Source organism: Bufo bufo, chromosome 9 (genome assembly GCF_905171765.1).
Source record: "Bufo bufo chromosome 9, aBufBuf1.1, whole genome shotgun sequence".
NCBI classification, from domain to species: domain Eukaryota; kingdom Metazoa; phylum Chordata; class Amphibia; order Anura; family Bufonidae; genus Bufo; species Bufo bufo.
In genome coordinates, this window is record NC_053397.1 from 91,729,158 (window position 1) to 91,745,937 (window position 16,780).

The 16,780-nt window shown below is 41.6% G+C and overlaps 1 protein-coding gene across 9 annotated transcripts in view; it reads right to left on the reverse strand.

The window, feature by feature from the left end:
* CFH (complement factor H) overlaps positions 1-16,780 on the reverse strand; it is a 1,589,177-nt gene that overhangs the window by 393,647 nt on the left and 1,178,750 nt on the right. For 6 of the 9 annotated variants that reach the window (XM_040407275.1, XM_040407279.1, XM_040407277.1 and 3 more), the window contains one exon: positions 4,770-4,967. The exons of 2 other annotated variants lie outside the window; for them this stretch is intronic. In XM_040407275.1, coding sequence (XP_040263209.1) covers positions 4,770-4,967 — 198 coding nt within the window. The remainder of the gene's footprint in view (positions 1-4,769; positions 4,968-16,780) is intronic. One more of the 9 variants, XM_040407278.1, reaches the window with a different exon arrangement.

The following is a 16,780-nucleotide window of genomic DNA, read 5'->3' on the forward strand; positions in this document are numbered from 1 at the left end:
CTTTGCGACTTTTTGCATTCTTACACCACTCACACTATTACTGAAATGTGGGTGGAAAAGTGGGTGTAGTTAGCTATATGAGTTTACCTGTGTTTGACCATCTGTTCAAAATTAGGCCCGTCCTTGACCACTTCAACGCAGTTTTCAGAAGTATACACGCCAGAACAAAATGTCTGCATAGACAAATCCCTATTACTTTTCAAATGGAGGTAAGATTCCGCCAGTATCTGCCCAGCAAGCGGGGAAGGTATGGTATAAAAACTTATAAAATCTGTGAGAGTAGCTCTGGGTACACTCACAAGTTCTGGATTTATGAAGGAAGGCACACCCGGATTGAACACCCAGAATGCCCCCCGTCCTAGGAGTTAGTGGGAAGAAAGAGTGGGACTTACTGCACCCACTGCTGGATAAGGGTTACCATCTATATGTGGATAATTACTACATGAGTTTACCACTGTTCCAGTCTCTACCATCCAGAGGTACTGTGGCGTGCGGCACAGTACTCAAAAATCAGAAAGGCCTCCCTAGATGCCTGGTAGGGCAACCACAAAGAAAATTAGACAGCCGTGCTCTCCTCAATGAGAACATGTTAGTGGTTAAGTACAAGGAGAAGAGGGATGTCATTTTGCTAACCACCATTCACAATAACACCAGCTCCCCTGCCCCTGTACGTGGTACCACTACCACTTTCTCCAAACCAGACTGAATTCTGGACTACAACAGGGCGGGGTTTATCTTTCAGATCAAGTTCTGAAGCTCTACAGTGCCACACGAAAAACAAAAGTGTGGTACAAATAGGCTGGCTAATGCGTACGTGCTATTTAGATCTAGAGGCCAGACAAGAACATTCCTACAATTTTAAGCGGTGGTGATAAAGGCCCTAATTCTTCCAAACCAAGCAATGGAGGGCCTAGTACTGCAAGTTACAGTGCCAGAGTTGTACCAGGGCAACATTTCCCTGGTGAAGTCCCCCAAACAGCGAGGAAGGGAAGGATCCAAAAAAGATGCAGGGTGTGTTTCAAAAGGGAGATAAGGAAAGACACCATTTACCATTGTGAAACCTGCCCTGAAAAACCTCACCTGTGCATCAAGGATTGTTTCAAAATCTACCACTCATCCATGGATTAATTTCATCGTTGATGTACCCTGTAATTTTACCACCTTATATCTCTGATTTAGTCCACATAGCTTACATATCTACTTTTCACCAACCACTACATATTCATTTCTGTAAAACACCAGTTTGGTCAAAGGTGCCCTTTCCACCCCTTAAAATGTTCGTACAGGGGTGCACTTTCCAAAATGGGGTCACTTCTTGGGGTTTTTAATTTCTGGGGACCTCAGGAATTATTAACATGAGACATGGCAGCTAAAATCCATGTCTGTTTAATCAGGGATGCTTGCAAAATCCATATTTTGCAGTTTACCTGCTCTGTGCCCATACAGCAGGCTACAAGCACATATGGAGTGTTTCCTGAATGGGGAGAAAATGGGTAACACATACTGGGGTGCATTTTCTCCTCTTACCCCTTGTGAAAGTGAAAAATTTGGGTCTGGTTATATTTTGTTCATTTTCACAGCCGAGAGCTTTTAAATCCTTGGATAAGTGTTTCTGCCTTCTGTGAGACACCAGTTTGCAGAAGAGTACCCTTGCCACCCCTTAAAATGTTCATACAGGGGTGCACTTTCCAAAGTGGGGTCACTTCTTGGGGTTTTTAATTTTGCAAATTTTGCAATTTTTTATTTTTTTTGGGCAAATACATTTTGTACAAAATTATTTGGGCATATCTGGCAAACGTCAAGGTGATCTCTATAAGAGGTAGTATTTAGTGTTATTTAGAGTGTTAGGTTCCTGTCTTATAGAGATCATCTTGATGTTTGGCAGACGGGCCCAAATCATTTTGTACAAAATGTATTTGCCAAGAATAAAAAATTAGCAAAATAAGTGTAGCATTAGCACCAGAATGTTTTCTATAATTATGGTATTATTGTACTTTATTTGTGTTTGCAGAGTGCTGTTGCATTGTCTTTTTTTCTTGGTGACATATGACGTCATTACGCCGACCGGCCTGACAACGTAATCTCGGGCCATGCAAGATTTTGCTCCACATCTTCAAGCAAGATGGTGGTGGCCGGCCCATTGTGAGCAAATGGAGGAGGTAAGTATGATTTAAATTTTTTATTTCTGTAAATTTCACACCGTTTTAAATCTCAGATGCTGAGATCATGTATGAACGCGGCATCTGCGGGGTACAATGATGGGGAGCGGCGCTATTGCAGCTTCCTATCATTGCACTCGCTACTTGATGTAACAAAGCAAGGGTGGGTTTACAGCAGCGTTATGGATTCCGTTATGTCTTCCATTATAACATGGTTATAATGGAAAATTACAGAAACCATAAGACATAAGACAAAAGACAAAACGGAAGCCTTTAAGAGGCATTCCGTTTTGATCCTTCATAATAGAAGTCTATGGGCAACATAATGGATCCGTCCTGGTTTCCATTATGCAGGAGACCAGTCCTGCATAACTGAAACCAGACGGATCCGTTATGCTGCCCATAGACTTCTACTGTGATGGAAAGCAAAAGGAAGCCTTTAAAAGGCATTCTATTTTTCTTTCTGTCATAATAGAAGTCTATGGAAATCATAACGGATCCGTCTGGTTTCCGTTATGCAGAATGGAAAAAAAGTCCTGTCTATGTTATCCGTCTTACATAACGGGAACCAGACAGATCCGTTATGATGCCCATAGACTTCCATTATGACGTATCATAAAGGTGTCAGTTTTGACTTCCGTCTTATTTATTCCTTTATTTTCCGTTATAACCATGTTATAACGGAAATTCAGAATGGAATCTATAACGATGATGTCAACCCACCCTAATTCGTCATGAAGCAAATTTTTTTGTAAAATTCAGCGAAGCAGCCAAATCGAATTTCCCAATACTTCGCTCATCTCTAGTGATTAGCTCCAGAATTGTGTCTATATTGGGGTATTGTGAAAATGGATGGGTAAATGTCAATTTAGGTCTGGGAGTAGAAAGTAGGGGTACTATAGAGGGTACATAGCGCTACCTTTCCTTCTGTAGTTCTTCCAATAGTTTCATTGCCTCTTTCTCTTTGTTTTTGCAATATATTGTAGAGTCTCTTTCTTCTATGTAGTGTACTTTATGGGGTGCCAGCTTCCGGGCAAAAAAACTTAAATCTTTTACCCATGAGTCTAGAATCAAGTTTTACTCTTGATAAATGAATAATCTGCATTTTTTGTTTGATTTCATTTTACTCTTTTAACTTGGTTTATGTTATTGCAGCTGCTATACAAACTCTCTGCAAAACTGTCCATGCAGGCAATACAGGAAGGTTTGAGTCCACAATATGGCAGCTGCCAGGGATGGGTATAAAAATAGAAAAGAAAATAGCAAACATATTACAGTATTTATTTTGTTTACATCTATCATAAAATGGAGGTATTCCAAATGTGGACATTTATGTTTTGTCCTTTGGTTATGCCATGAATATCTGACCCAATATGGAGAACTTAGGTCATGCTGGCCCCACAACCTGGTGTAGAATTAACTCAGAGGTAATCGTTGGTTGATTGTTTATGTTACTATTATAGAAGTGAATGGAGAAAGCCACCTCTCTGATCATTCTCTACCTTGACGAAGATGCCTGTTGGGTAAGGAGTCAGGGAACCTACAGTACATTCTCCACAGAGGTGGGACATGCAACCATCTAATATTTATGTATTTATTTCCTGTAGGTATGGCATGTCCCAGTTGAGAACACCCTCTTAACCAGTTCACGCACCTTGGTTTATATTTATGAATGAAGTGGTTAATAGGGTGCATAAGACGTTAAGACGTATATGGAGCAGACTCAGGAGCTAAGCCCACTTCATACACAGTGAGTGCAGACTGTATAACACAGCTGTCATCTGGCTTCAGCGATCAGGATTAGCAATAACTCCAATCTCAGCCATTTATCTTCTCAGAGGAGCAGCCAAAAGTGACCACAGCATCTGTGCAGATAAACAGAAGGAGAGGGGTGTGATCATGGTGAGGATAATGGTAAAATCACAAGACAGAAGCTACCATACGTGGCCTGGTCCTGGAGGGTGTTACACTAAAATGAAACACATTAAACATTCTGTAATGTTTCGTTCACATCGGTAGGATACACTCTGGATATCAGGAAGTTTTAACCATTCACTCTCAAAAAATTAACAGCGTAAACTGACCTGCGGAGCAAATTTTAAATCCACAGCATATCAATATACAGTACGCTGTGAAAATCCACCAAAGATTTCACCCTTTGTAATGCACAGGGTGAAATCTGCAGCAAAACCTGCATTAACTCCACAGCAAAATCCTCAGAGAAAATTCCAGCATTTTTCACCACACAAGGATCTTCCAAGACACTTCTGAAGAATTTAAGCAGTGAAATAATTTGCAGTCAGGATACAGGATAAGTGGAGAGACCATACAATGCACACTTTTTCTGGCTTTTAGAAACACCCCATGTATAGATAAGAAATGGATGTAAATATAATAATCAAATAAGTATAGGGTGTAGGTGAGCGTATGGCATAAATACATACAGCTCCTGGTGTGGAGTGTAGATACAGTAACAGAACCAAGCTTACTGCACACATACTGTACCAGAACCAATCCTGTAACAAGGTTACAACACTGGCAGCAGCATTACTTGGTAGTAGCAGCAATAAATCGGATCACTCTGTGCACACACCTATGTTTGACACTTACCTCTCTTGAAGCATTTTGGATATTCCAGATTTCCTTGATCACAAGTAATTCTCATCTGTGTGGCAGGAAGAGCTTCATATCCAGGTCTACAAATAAACGCTATAAGCTCACCATGTCTACTGTAAATCTTTCTATCAGATCTCCACTTTAGTTGTATATTATTACTTGCCATGTCCCTTTCCTTTGCAGTACACGGCTCTGAAACATAAAATAGTCACTGTCACTCTATTATACAAATCACTTTTTACATACAGGACAATTACAGCCAGTCCATCTTACCTCTGATAATAATAACATTTAAAATGAGTACAAAGACATTACCACATTTTTCCATTGACTTTGCCATTTTAAATGCATCTACCACTGTAAAAAAAAACTATGGTAAAATGAAACTTTAACTGTATGGAAAACTATCAAAACATTAAAAATATTAAGGCAGAATAAGAAAAAATAAAAATACTGAAAGACTGAAAGAAAAAAGCATTTATATCCCCTGAACTTTTCGAATTTTTTCACGTTAAACCCACAAACCTAAATATATTTTGTAGGGATTTTATGTGATAGACCAACACAAAGTACTAAGTACGTACAGTATGTATGAAGTGAAAAGAACATGATTAGAGTTGAGCGAATCAAAGTTGAACAAGTGGAATACGTTCCGAATTTCAGGAAAATTTTGATTAGTCATGAATCTGAATTTCCTTGCGCTTTTTTGTAATGAATTGCATTTTTGTCCCAAAATAACTGTTGCACATCGTACAAAGTGAAAGTAAAAAGCCCAGGAACGAAGAATCACTCATAATGCAGTGCAGCCAGCCAATCAGCAGATAGCCAACCCCTGTGATGTCACAGGCCTATAAAAAGCCTCATCCTGCCTGGTCCATTTTAAGCCTCATGCACACGTCCGTGAAACACGGTCCGTGGATTTCTTCTGAGTGCAGGAGCGCACGGCGTCATTGGATGCTATGACACTGTGCGCTTCCTGCTGCCGCCGCAGTACAGTGATAAACTAGTATAGATCATACCAGTGTATTACTGCACTGCGGCGGCAGTAGCAACCAGAAATCCAGGCCGGTATCACACGGACCGTGTTTCACGGACATATGCATGAGGCTTTACTGTGTACTTAGTGCAGGAAGAGACGCGACAGGCACTAGGGACAGTGATAAGGAAAGACTTTATTTGCAAAATGTTAATTTGTGACGTCACCACAGGTTCTGTTCAGCAAAGGAGACAGAAAGAGATGCCGGGCAGCGTGATCAAGTGGACTAAGGTGAGTTAAATTATTATATATTTTTTTAACCCCTCCAGCGCTATTTTACTATGCATTCTGTATTCAGAATGCTATTATTTTCCCTTATAACCATGTTATAAGGGAAAATAATAATGATCGGGTCTCCATCCCGATCGTCTCCTAGCAACCGTGCGTGAAAATCGCATCGCATCCGCACTTGCTTGCGGATGCTTGCGATTTTCACGCAACCCCATTCACTTCTATGGGGTCTGCATTGCGTGAAAAACGCACAATATAGAGCTTGCTGCGATTTTCACGCAACGCACAAGTGATGCATGAAAATCACCGCTCATGTGAACAGCCCCATAGAAATGAATGGGTCGGTATTCAGTGCAGGTGCAATGCGTTCAACTCACGCATCGCATCCGCGCGGAATACTCGCCCGTGTGAAAGGGGCCTTAGTCATGAAAGGGTTAAGATTTCAAAATTTCAGTGAAGGTATAGAAACACCTACATTTTAGAGATGAATGGATCAGTTCTAAATGAGTCAGATTCATTGTGAATTTTACAAAAATTCTTCGTTTAGATAATTTGCTTCACAAGAGTCTTTCAGAACTGCATCCGCCATGTTACTTTTAAAATTCAGTACCCTAGTGAGGGAAACAGGACAGACAGAATGAGGATGGAAGATCACATGACCCCAGATGGGACCACCACTGACAGGCTTGCCCACAATGCTTTGCAGTCAGCCTGACAGCGAATCAGGAGGAAGGATATGGCCTGGTCTGTCAGGCACTGTGTTAGCTCTGACGTATAGATGCCATTGTGAGATCAGCCACTGATGTGATAGCATGTGTCTGCTATGTCTGACAGACGGCAATGTGACACACAAGTCAGCCATTTTAGGGTCTTGCTAGGACAGTGAAAGGATTGTGAAAAATAAAAATTTTGCTAGGTATATTTAATCGCTAGGTAGAAAAAGTCATGTTTTATCACTATGGACGTCATAGGGGCAGTTACCGTGTCTGTATCCAGCCTTGGAGCTGATTATATATAGACTGCTTCACTGCACAAAGATCACTTAAAGGGGTTGTTTCACTTCAACAAATGGCATTTATTATGTAGAGGAGGTTAATACAAGCCATTTACTAATATAATGTTATTGTCCATATTGCCTCCTTTGCTGTCTGGATTCATTATTCCATCACATTATACACTGCTCGTTTCTATGGTTACGACCACCCTGCAATTCATCAGTGGTGGTCGTGCTTGCCTACTATAGGAAAAAGTACTAGCCTGTGTGCACGCTCATGGTCCTGGCCACCAGAGAGGCCTGCACTTTTTCCCATAGTGTGCAAGCATGACCACCACTGCTGGATTGCAGGGTGGTCATAACCATGGAAACGAGCAGTGTATAATGTGATGGAAAAATTAATCCAGCCAGCAAAGGAGACAATATGGACAATCACAATACATTAGTAAGTGCCTTGTATTAACTTTTTCTACATGATAAGTGTCACTTGTTGAAGTGAGACAACTCCTTTTAACAGATAGAATATATTTTTATGTGCACAAACCAGCATTTGTTTCTTCCAAAAACTTACTAGGGCTTGTTCACACGACCGTATGGCTTTTTCAGTGTTTTGCGGGCAATTTTTACCGGATCCGTTTTTCCGTTTTTGTTTCAGTAGTGGTTCCGGTTCCATTCCATTTTTCCGTATGGCATATACAGTATACAGTAATTACATAGAAAAAATTGGGCTGGGCATAACATTTTCAATAGATGGTTCTGCAAAAATGGATCAGATACGGAAGACATACGGAGTACATTCCGTATGTGTTCCTTTTTTTTGCGGACCCATTGACTTGAATGGAGCCACGGAACGTGATTTGCGGGCAATAATAGGACATGTTCTATCTTTAAATGGAACAGAAAAATTGAAATACGGAAACGGAATGCATACGTAGTACATGCCGTTTTTTTTCCGGAACCATTGAAATAAATGGTTCCATATACGGCCCGTATATGGAATTCAAAAAACGTTTGTGTGAACGAGCCCTTATAAAGCTTCTACAGTTGATAAGTGTGCAAAAACTTCCCAGCATCACTAGCAGCATATATTGTGCCGCATACACTAAAATTGCACCTTTGTCTTTCCAAAAACCTATTTGATTTTTCTACCGTTTATAAGCACATTTCAGAGGCGTAAAGATAGGGGAAGCGGGGAAAGTGGCTTCATTGGGGCACAATCAGAGGGCCCCATACAGGAGGAGAGCTAAAAGATTTTATTGTCAGAGCCCCCTCAACAGTATTATACAATGACATTATATACAGTGACACTGTAGGAAATGGACAGAGTGGCTGCTGGGCCTCATCTAACTAGCCCCAGGTGTGAAGGTTGTGAAGAATTAGCTGGGAATGGGAGGCATTCAAAATTTGCTGTGGTGCCCAGTCATTTCTAGTTACGTCACTGGTGCATTTTATTGCTCCAGTAGCAGGGTATATTTTGGTCGAACTTTGGGGACATCTAATTATGCTTTCCTCAAAAACCTATTACAATTTTTTTTACAATTTCTAAGTTTATAGTTTGGTCGCACTCAGGGGATGTCCAACGGCACATTTTTCTGTTTCTCAAAAACCTGTTTTGCAAAAATCGGAATTTAATTCAGAACGAGCAGCAGTCTCTTCTGATACTACTGTGTGTGTATATAGACACAGGCAGGAATCTGCCACGTTAACCACCTCAGCTCCCCTAGCTTAAACACCCTTAATGACCAGACCACTTTTTACAATTCTGCACTACACTACTTTCACGGTTTATTGCTCGGTCAACTTACCACCCAAATGAATTTTACCTTTTTTTCTTCTCACTAATAGAACTTTCATTTGGTGGTATTTCATTGCTGCTGACATTTTAACTTTTTTTGTTATTAATCGAAATTGACCAAAATTTTTGCAAAATAAAACTTTCAGTTGTAAAATTTTTCAAATAAAACTACATTTGTATATACATTTTTTTCTAAATTTATTGTTCTACATGTCTTTGATAAAAAAAAATGCAATAAGTGTATATTTATTGGTTTGCGCAAAAGTTATAGCGTTTACAAACTATGGTACAAAAATGTGAATTTCCGCATTTTGAAGCAGTTCTGACTTTCTGAGCACCTGTCATGTTTCCTGAGGTTCTACAATGCCCAGACAGTAAAAACACCCCACAAATGACCCCATTTCGGAAAGTAGACACCCTAAGGTATTCGCTGATGGACATAGTGAGTTCATAGAAGTTTTTATTTTTTGTCACAAGTTAGCGGAAAATTATGTTTTTTTTTTTATTTTATTTTATTCTTACAAATGCTCATATTCCACTAACTTGTGACAAAAAATAAAAACTTCCATGAACTCACTATGCCCATCACAAAATACCTTGGGGTGTCTTCTTTCCAAAATGGGGTCGCATGTGGGGTATTTATTTTGCCCTGGCATTTTAGGGGACCTAAAGCGTGAGAAGAAGTCTGGAATCCAAATGCCTAAAAAATGCCCTGTGAAATCCTAAAGGTGCTCTTTAGAATTTGGGCCCCTTTGGGCACCTAGGCTGCAAAAAAGTGTCACACATGTGGTATCGCCGTACTCAGAAGAAGTAGGGCAATGTGTTTTGGGGTGTATTTTTACATATACCCATGCTGGGTGAGAGAAATATCTCTCTAAAAGTCAACTTTTCCCATTTTTTTATACAAAGTTGTCATTTTAGAGAGATGTTTATCTCACCCAGCATGGGTATATGTAAAAAGACACCCCAAAACACATTGCCCAACTTCTTCTGAGTACGGCGATACCACATGTGTGACACTTTTTTGCAGCCTAGGTGCGCAAAGGGGCCCAAATTCTAAAGAGCACCTTTAGGATTTCACAGGGCATTTTTTACACATTTGGATTCCACTGCTAACTTGTGACAAAAAAATAAAAAATCTATGAACTCACCATGCCCCTCAAAAGTGATCTTTTTATTGCGCCGCAGCGATTTTACCGTGTTTTTGCAGTGATCAGGAAAATAAAAATAGTAGGAGGAGACTGCCCTTGTTCACCTGGGCGTCTCCTTCTCCTAGGCTGTAGCACTGGCCAATCGCAGCGCAGAGCTCACAGCCTGGGAGAAAAAAAACTCCCAGGCTGTGAGCTCTGCGCTGCGATTGGCCAGCACTACAGCCTGGGAGAAGAAGACGCCCAGGAGAACAAGGGCAGTCTCCTTCTACTATAACCAAGTCTCCTCCTACTTTAAACCAGTGACCGAACATACCGGAGGGCATAGCAGGAGAACGGAGCGGCGCCCAGGGATAATAGTAAGTGCAGTGAGATCCCTGGGCGCCGCTGTACAGATCATGACACTTAGTTCAGAATTTTTTGCCAGATGAAAGGTCCTCTTTAAGGCTTAATTTTTGGATCATTAGTTCAGAACAAGCTATTGCTTCTTCTGATGCGTATGGGTATAAACACAGGCAGACATCTGCCTTTTTCTGTTGGGAACCCACCTGTCACCATATGCGGATGTTTAAAGTCTATGGGTGGTCGGCATGAGGTTAAAGGGTATTCCTACCAATATAATCATAGCTAATACATCTTAATATTTTATACCCGTGTCTCATTTATTTCAATTTTATAAAATGCATCGATCCAAAGTACCTCAGTGGCCCAGGTCCTAAATGTTGGGATTCTGAACTATAGGTATATTAACAAAAAAAAAATATATATAATAAACACCAAATAATCTCAGTAATTTACTTCCTCTTAACCCCTTAAAAGCTAGTGTAACGCCCTGCAAAAGGCATTAACACTCTTTTTACCCCTCCACTATCTTTTATGGTGCATCCTGTGTCATTCTATACATCTAATATCATGTCCTGCATAATGTGTGCATTATTTTCTATGAAACTGTTGTATTTCATGTAATATGCCTGGTTCACCAGCAGATGGCGGCACCATTGGCAGAGCTAGTTTGCCTGGAATGGAATCTTTTTATTCCATCCCAGCCCTCTCTAGAGAGTAAGAAAAATAAAAAATAAAAAAAATTAATTTCTGCTAACTTGTGACAAAAAACAAAAATTCGAGTTAGTGAAGGTCAGTCTAACCTTCACCTCCTTAGGGAGAGGTTGTGTGCGGAGTCTAACCTTCCCCTCCTTGGGGAAAAGTTGTGCTGCAGGGAGCTCGTCCCATGCTTGGAGTCCTGCCTAGGCCAGCAGAGCACTGCCTGCTCTACTGGGCCCAGAGGTCTAAGCTGAATGCCTCCAAAGTCAGGAAGAAAGATTTACCTGGACAAAGCTAAGGGCTCTTTCACACTTGCGTTCTTGTGTTCCGGCATAGAGTTCCGTCGTCGGGGCTCTATGCCGGAAGAATCCTGATCAGGATTATCCTAATGCATTCTGAATGGAGAGAAATCCGTTCAGGATGCATCAGGATGTCTTCAGTTCCGGAACGGAACGTTTTTTGGCCGGAGAAAATACCGCAGCATGCTGCGCTTTTTGCTCCAGCCAAAAATCCGGAACACTTGCCGCAAGGCCGGATCCGGAATTAATGCCCATTGAAAGGCATTGATCCGGATCCGGCCTTAAGCTAAACGTCGTTTCGGCGCATTGCCGGAGCCGACATTTAGCTTTTTCAGAGTGGTTACCATGGCTGCCGGGACGCGAAAGTCCTGGCAGCCATGGTAAAGTGTAGCGGGGAGCGGGGGAGCAGTATACTTACCATCCGTGCGGCTCCCCGGGCGCTCCAGAGTGATGTCAGGGCACCCCAAGCGCATGGATCATGTGATTACATGGATCACGTCATCCATGCGCATGGGGCGCTCTGACGACATTCTGGAGCGCCCGGGGAGCCGCACGGACTGTAAGTATACCGCTCCCCCGCTCCCCGCTCCTACTATGGCAACCAGGACTTTAATAGCGTCCTGGGTGCCATAGTAACACTGAACGCATTTGGAAGACGGTTCCGTCTTCAAATGCTTTCAGTACACTTGCGTTTTTCCGGATGCGGAGTGTAATTCCGGCAAGTGGAGTACACGCCGGATCCGGACAACGCAAGTGTGAAAGAGGCCTAAAGCGAGATAGAAGGACCTTCTATCTTCATTCAGCAGGACCTGTGCTGACGTCACCGTTCTCACCACGTGGTGAGCGCAATGACGTCAGCGAAGGTCCTTTTGCAGGTCCTTCAAGAAGAACAAAGAAGAGGATCCCGGCTGCGCGATCAAGTGGATGGGATGAGTAATGTTTTTATTATTTTTTAACCCTCAATTGACATTTGACTTTGCATTCTGTATGAAAGAATGCTACTATTTTCCATGATAACCATGTTATCATGCAAAATAATAAAGCAAATGGCATAAAGGAAGAAAAAAAGGAGAGGAGGCAGAGCCTCGTGTGTAGAACCTTACAATTATTGGTAATACAGATACACTGATTTTGTTTACCAGATGTTTACCAGATGAGTCACAACACCTATAAAACGCCTTGCTGGATTTTTCCCGTCCAGCTTGCGGGGAAGTCTACGTCTGCTGCCCATGTCTGTGCCCTTTTCCGTGGATTACGGTTAATGGGATAAATAGGAATGCGGTGACTGAAGAATTCAGACCATTCAGGTTCATTTTTTCTTTGTTTGCCATCGTTATGGTCGATGTTGGTCGTGACTGTTTGGCATGGTCTAAAAAAGGAACCAGGGCTGATAAACCTGCCGTAGTATTGTCTATGGTAATTAGGGGTTCGTTTACCACAAAGTTTTCCTGTGTTGAAGTTTGATGTATTGTTAAAATTGACACATCTATGTTATCATCTGATATATAATTCGGAATAGTTTATTTTTTTTCTTCTTTACCCTTTCCTATTAGCCGAAAGGAAGCCTTGCTGGTATAGACTTTTTCGCTTGGGGGGCTAAGTAGTATAAGAGAAGGTGTTGTCCTTATATCCTGTTCCCTTGATATTAGACTTTTCTTTTTATAATCTAGATATTTTGATTTAGGTGCTCTGAACTTTTCTAAGAATTTGTCAGTTGATGAATCTAGATCCTTTTTCTTTGTGGAGCAATTGAGGGTATGCTCTATGGTGACGGTAGTGATTGGATTATACTTATGTTTTGATTCTAGTGTAGTATTGTTTGTGCTACCTGGTGTGGTCTCCATCTTGCTTTTTTGGGGGGAGTCGAGACTGTTAGTATAGTGTCCCTGGGATTGTTTGTGTGCCTTGCTATTTATCTCACTCACTGAGGTGTTGGGGACGTCTTTTTTTGTCATATTTTTAGAATTTTCATACTTCCTTGGGTTTTCTGTTTTTGGTGTATCATTATTATATGGTTTCTTGTATGCTTGGTTGGTAAACGAGCGTGTTCTGACATCATAATTAGTTCTTGGTCTATGGCCATATGTAGCATTATCTGTTGTATGTTCGCGTTTGTGTGCGAAACTGTAGGGTTATGGTTAGTTCTCTTTCTGTGTGTTATCCTGTAGTTCCCTTGTTCCTTATCCAATCTATCCCTTTGTAGTTTATTTGCTTTGCCAGCTATAATGTTCTGTTCGCTCTGATAGATTCTATTTGTTAGGTTATGATTCATTGTTGTATAATCTGGGTGGTGGGCAAAATACTGTAGGTCTTTCATTGTTGTTTCAATCTTTTCTATATGTTTGTTAACCAGGGTCTCCCTTTTGTCTGAGATGATTCTCATTAGGCCTGCAGCGCACTGATCAAGATAATCATTCCATTCATAAGAGAATGTTGGATCATCAGGAAAAGTGGGGGCAATGCCTATTCTTAGTCCACGTGGAGCTATGTTTTCATGGGTATACATCTGTAGGAACATAATGTCCAATGAGTGTAAAAGTTCACTTTTTAGGTGACTTTTTTTTCATCTCCTTAGCAACCATTCGTGAAAATCGCCTGCGTTGCGTGAAAAACGCAGAATATAGAACATGCTGCGATTTTCACGCAACGCACAAGTGATGCGTGAAAAACATCGCTCATGTACACAGCTCCATTGAAATGAATGGGTCAGGATTCAGTGTGGGTGCAATGCGTTCACCTCACGCATTTCACCCACGCGGAATACTGGAATGTATTGGATAACACTGACAGCATTAGGTCAATGTTATCCAATACATTCCAAAACTGTGAGGGTTACATACCATGATAAATGAATATAATGCTATGCAATCCAGCAGTGCTGAAAGGTTAGGTCGGGAGCTGGCTTATAGTCAGACTCCAAGTCCAGAGTGTGCAACTCGCTCGTCTGAGAGCGACCAAAAGAAGTAAAATGCAATCATTAAATAAATTTCCCTCCAAGGGTGTAAACAGCCTTTAATGAGCAGTCTGTTATGGGCCTTACTGACCAAGCAATTATTTTTTCATTGTTGTATTCCAAGAGCTATAACTTTTTATATTTCCGTCTATGTAGCTATATGAGGGCTTGTTTTTTGCAGGACAAGTTATAGTTTTTGTTTTAATGGCGCCATTTTGGAGTACACATAGGGTAACTTACTGATTAACTTTTATTATTTCTTTTACATTATACATTTTTTGGAGTTCATTTTTTTGGCATTTACATTTTTTGTGCAATAAAAAAACATAAGAAACATAAGAAAAATGTTTTGCATTGCTGTATCCTAAGACCCTTTTTTTAATTCTATTCACAGCATTTACTGTACGGGATAAATTTAATGATAACTGAAGGGTTAAATAGAATAAGCTATATGATCTGTATGAAGGACAGGATGCTGGGTGACATCATACTAGAGGGAGAATGTGGTTACATTAGCCTTATGTCCATAAAGGGAATGGATTCTGCCCAGCAACAGTGAATATGTGAATCACATCTGTTTCCAATATGTGTGGATGTATGTGTATAAGAGGCCGTATGGTCCAGATTAAATCAGAACTGTTTCAGAGACACTGTCTGTGTGTGTCTTATTGAGAAAGTTCTCCAGGCGCCTGAGACGGAGGAGGAATCCGGGTGCATTCAGAAGCAGATTACTTTCAACTGGGGGCTCTATTCGGGATAGAACATACAGCAATTCGGTAAGTACGGAACATTCCTGTCTTTAACGACTGGGGACATTCCGATACTTTCCGAAAACATACTGTTGTTTCTAATTTGAATCCACTTCAGACACACTGAAAGGAATAGTATCTATTTTTAGGCAAAATAGACTATAAATAGACGACTGGCCAAGTCTAACAGATAAATTCTTTAGGGAAGGATTTAAAAGAGGAATTCTTTTGGGAAGAATTCAAATATTGTCTGCACCCTGTTTTTTTCTTGTCAGCCAATTTTTGTCGCTTCATATCTGTTGCTTTCTTTTGCTTTCTGTTATGTTATGATTAGAGTTGAGCGAACACCTGGATGTTCGGGTTCGACGAGTTCGGCCGAACTTTCGAAAAATGTTCGGGTTCGGGATCCGAACTCGACCCGAACTTCATCCCGAACCCGAACCCCATAGAAGTCAATGGGGACCCGAACTTTTGGGCACTAAAAAGGCTGTAAAACACACCCGGAAAGGGCTAGAGGGCTGCAAAAGGCAGCAAAATGTAGTTAAATCCCCTGCAAACAAATGTAGATAGGGAAATGATGAGTTAACATAAAATAAATAAAAATTAAACAATATTAATTGGAGTGAGGTCCCATAGCACAGAATCAGGCTTCAAGTCACCCACCAATGGAGAAGGTCACTTACTATTATTTTGACCACAGCACCCAGACAAAGGAGAGAGGTCCCACAGCAGAGAACCAGGCATCATATCACCCACCACAGGAGTAGGCCACCATTTAGTTACTTTGACCCCTACACCCAGACGGAGGAGAGAGGTTACACAGCAGAGAATCAGGCATTTAGATCACCCACCACAGGAGTAGGCCACCATTGAATCAGACCCCGGCAACCATGTCAGATGGCACAAGCATAAGCTTTATATCAATCAGCACAGGAGAAGGCGACTTTGACAGACTTTGACCCCTACACCCGGACGGAGGAGAGAGGTTTCAAAGCAGAGAATCAGGCATTTAGATCACCCACCACAGGAGTAGGCCCCAATTTAATGGGACCCCGGCAACCATGTCAGATGGCACAACCATCAGCTTCATATCAATCAGCACAGGAGAAGGCGACTTTGAAAGACTTTGACCCCTACACCCAGACGGAGGAGAGAGGTTTCACAGCAGAGAATCAGGCATTTAGATCACCCACCACAGGAGTAGGCCCCCATTGAATCAGACCCTGGCAACCATGTCAGATGGCACAACCATCAGCTTTATATCAATCAGCACAGGAGAAGGCGACTTTGAAAGACTTTGACCCCTACACCCAGATGGAGGAGAGAGGTTTCACAGCAGAGAATCAGGCATCATATCAACCACCACAGGAGAAGCCACCATTTAGTTACTTTGACCCCTGCACCCAGGAAGAGGAGAGAGGCACCACAGCACATATTCTGGCATCATATCAGCCACCACAGGAGAAGCCACCATTGAGTTACTTTGACCCCCGCACCCAGGAAGAGGAGAGAGGCACCACAGCACATATTCTGGCATCATATCAGCCACCACAGGAGAAGCCACCATTGAGTTACTTTGACCCCCGCATCCAGGAAGAGGAGAGAGGCACCACAGCACATATTCTGGCATCATATTAGCCACCACAGGAGAAGCCACCATTGAGTTACTTTGACCCCTGCACCCAGGAAGAGGAGAGAGGCCCCACAGCACATATTCTGGCATCATATCAGCCACCACAGGAGAAGCCACCATTTAGTT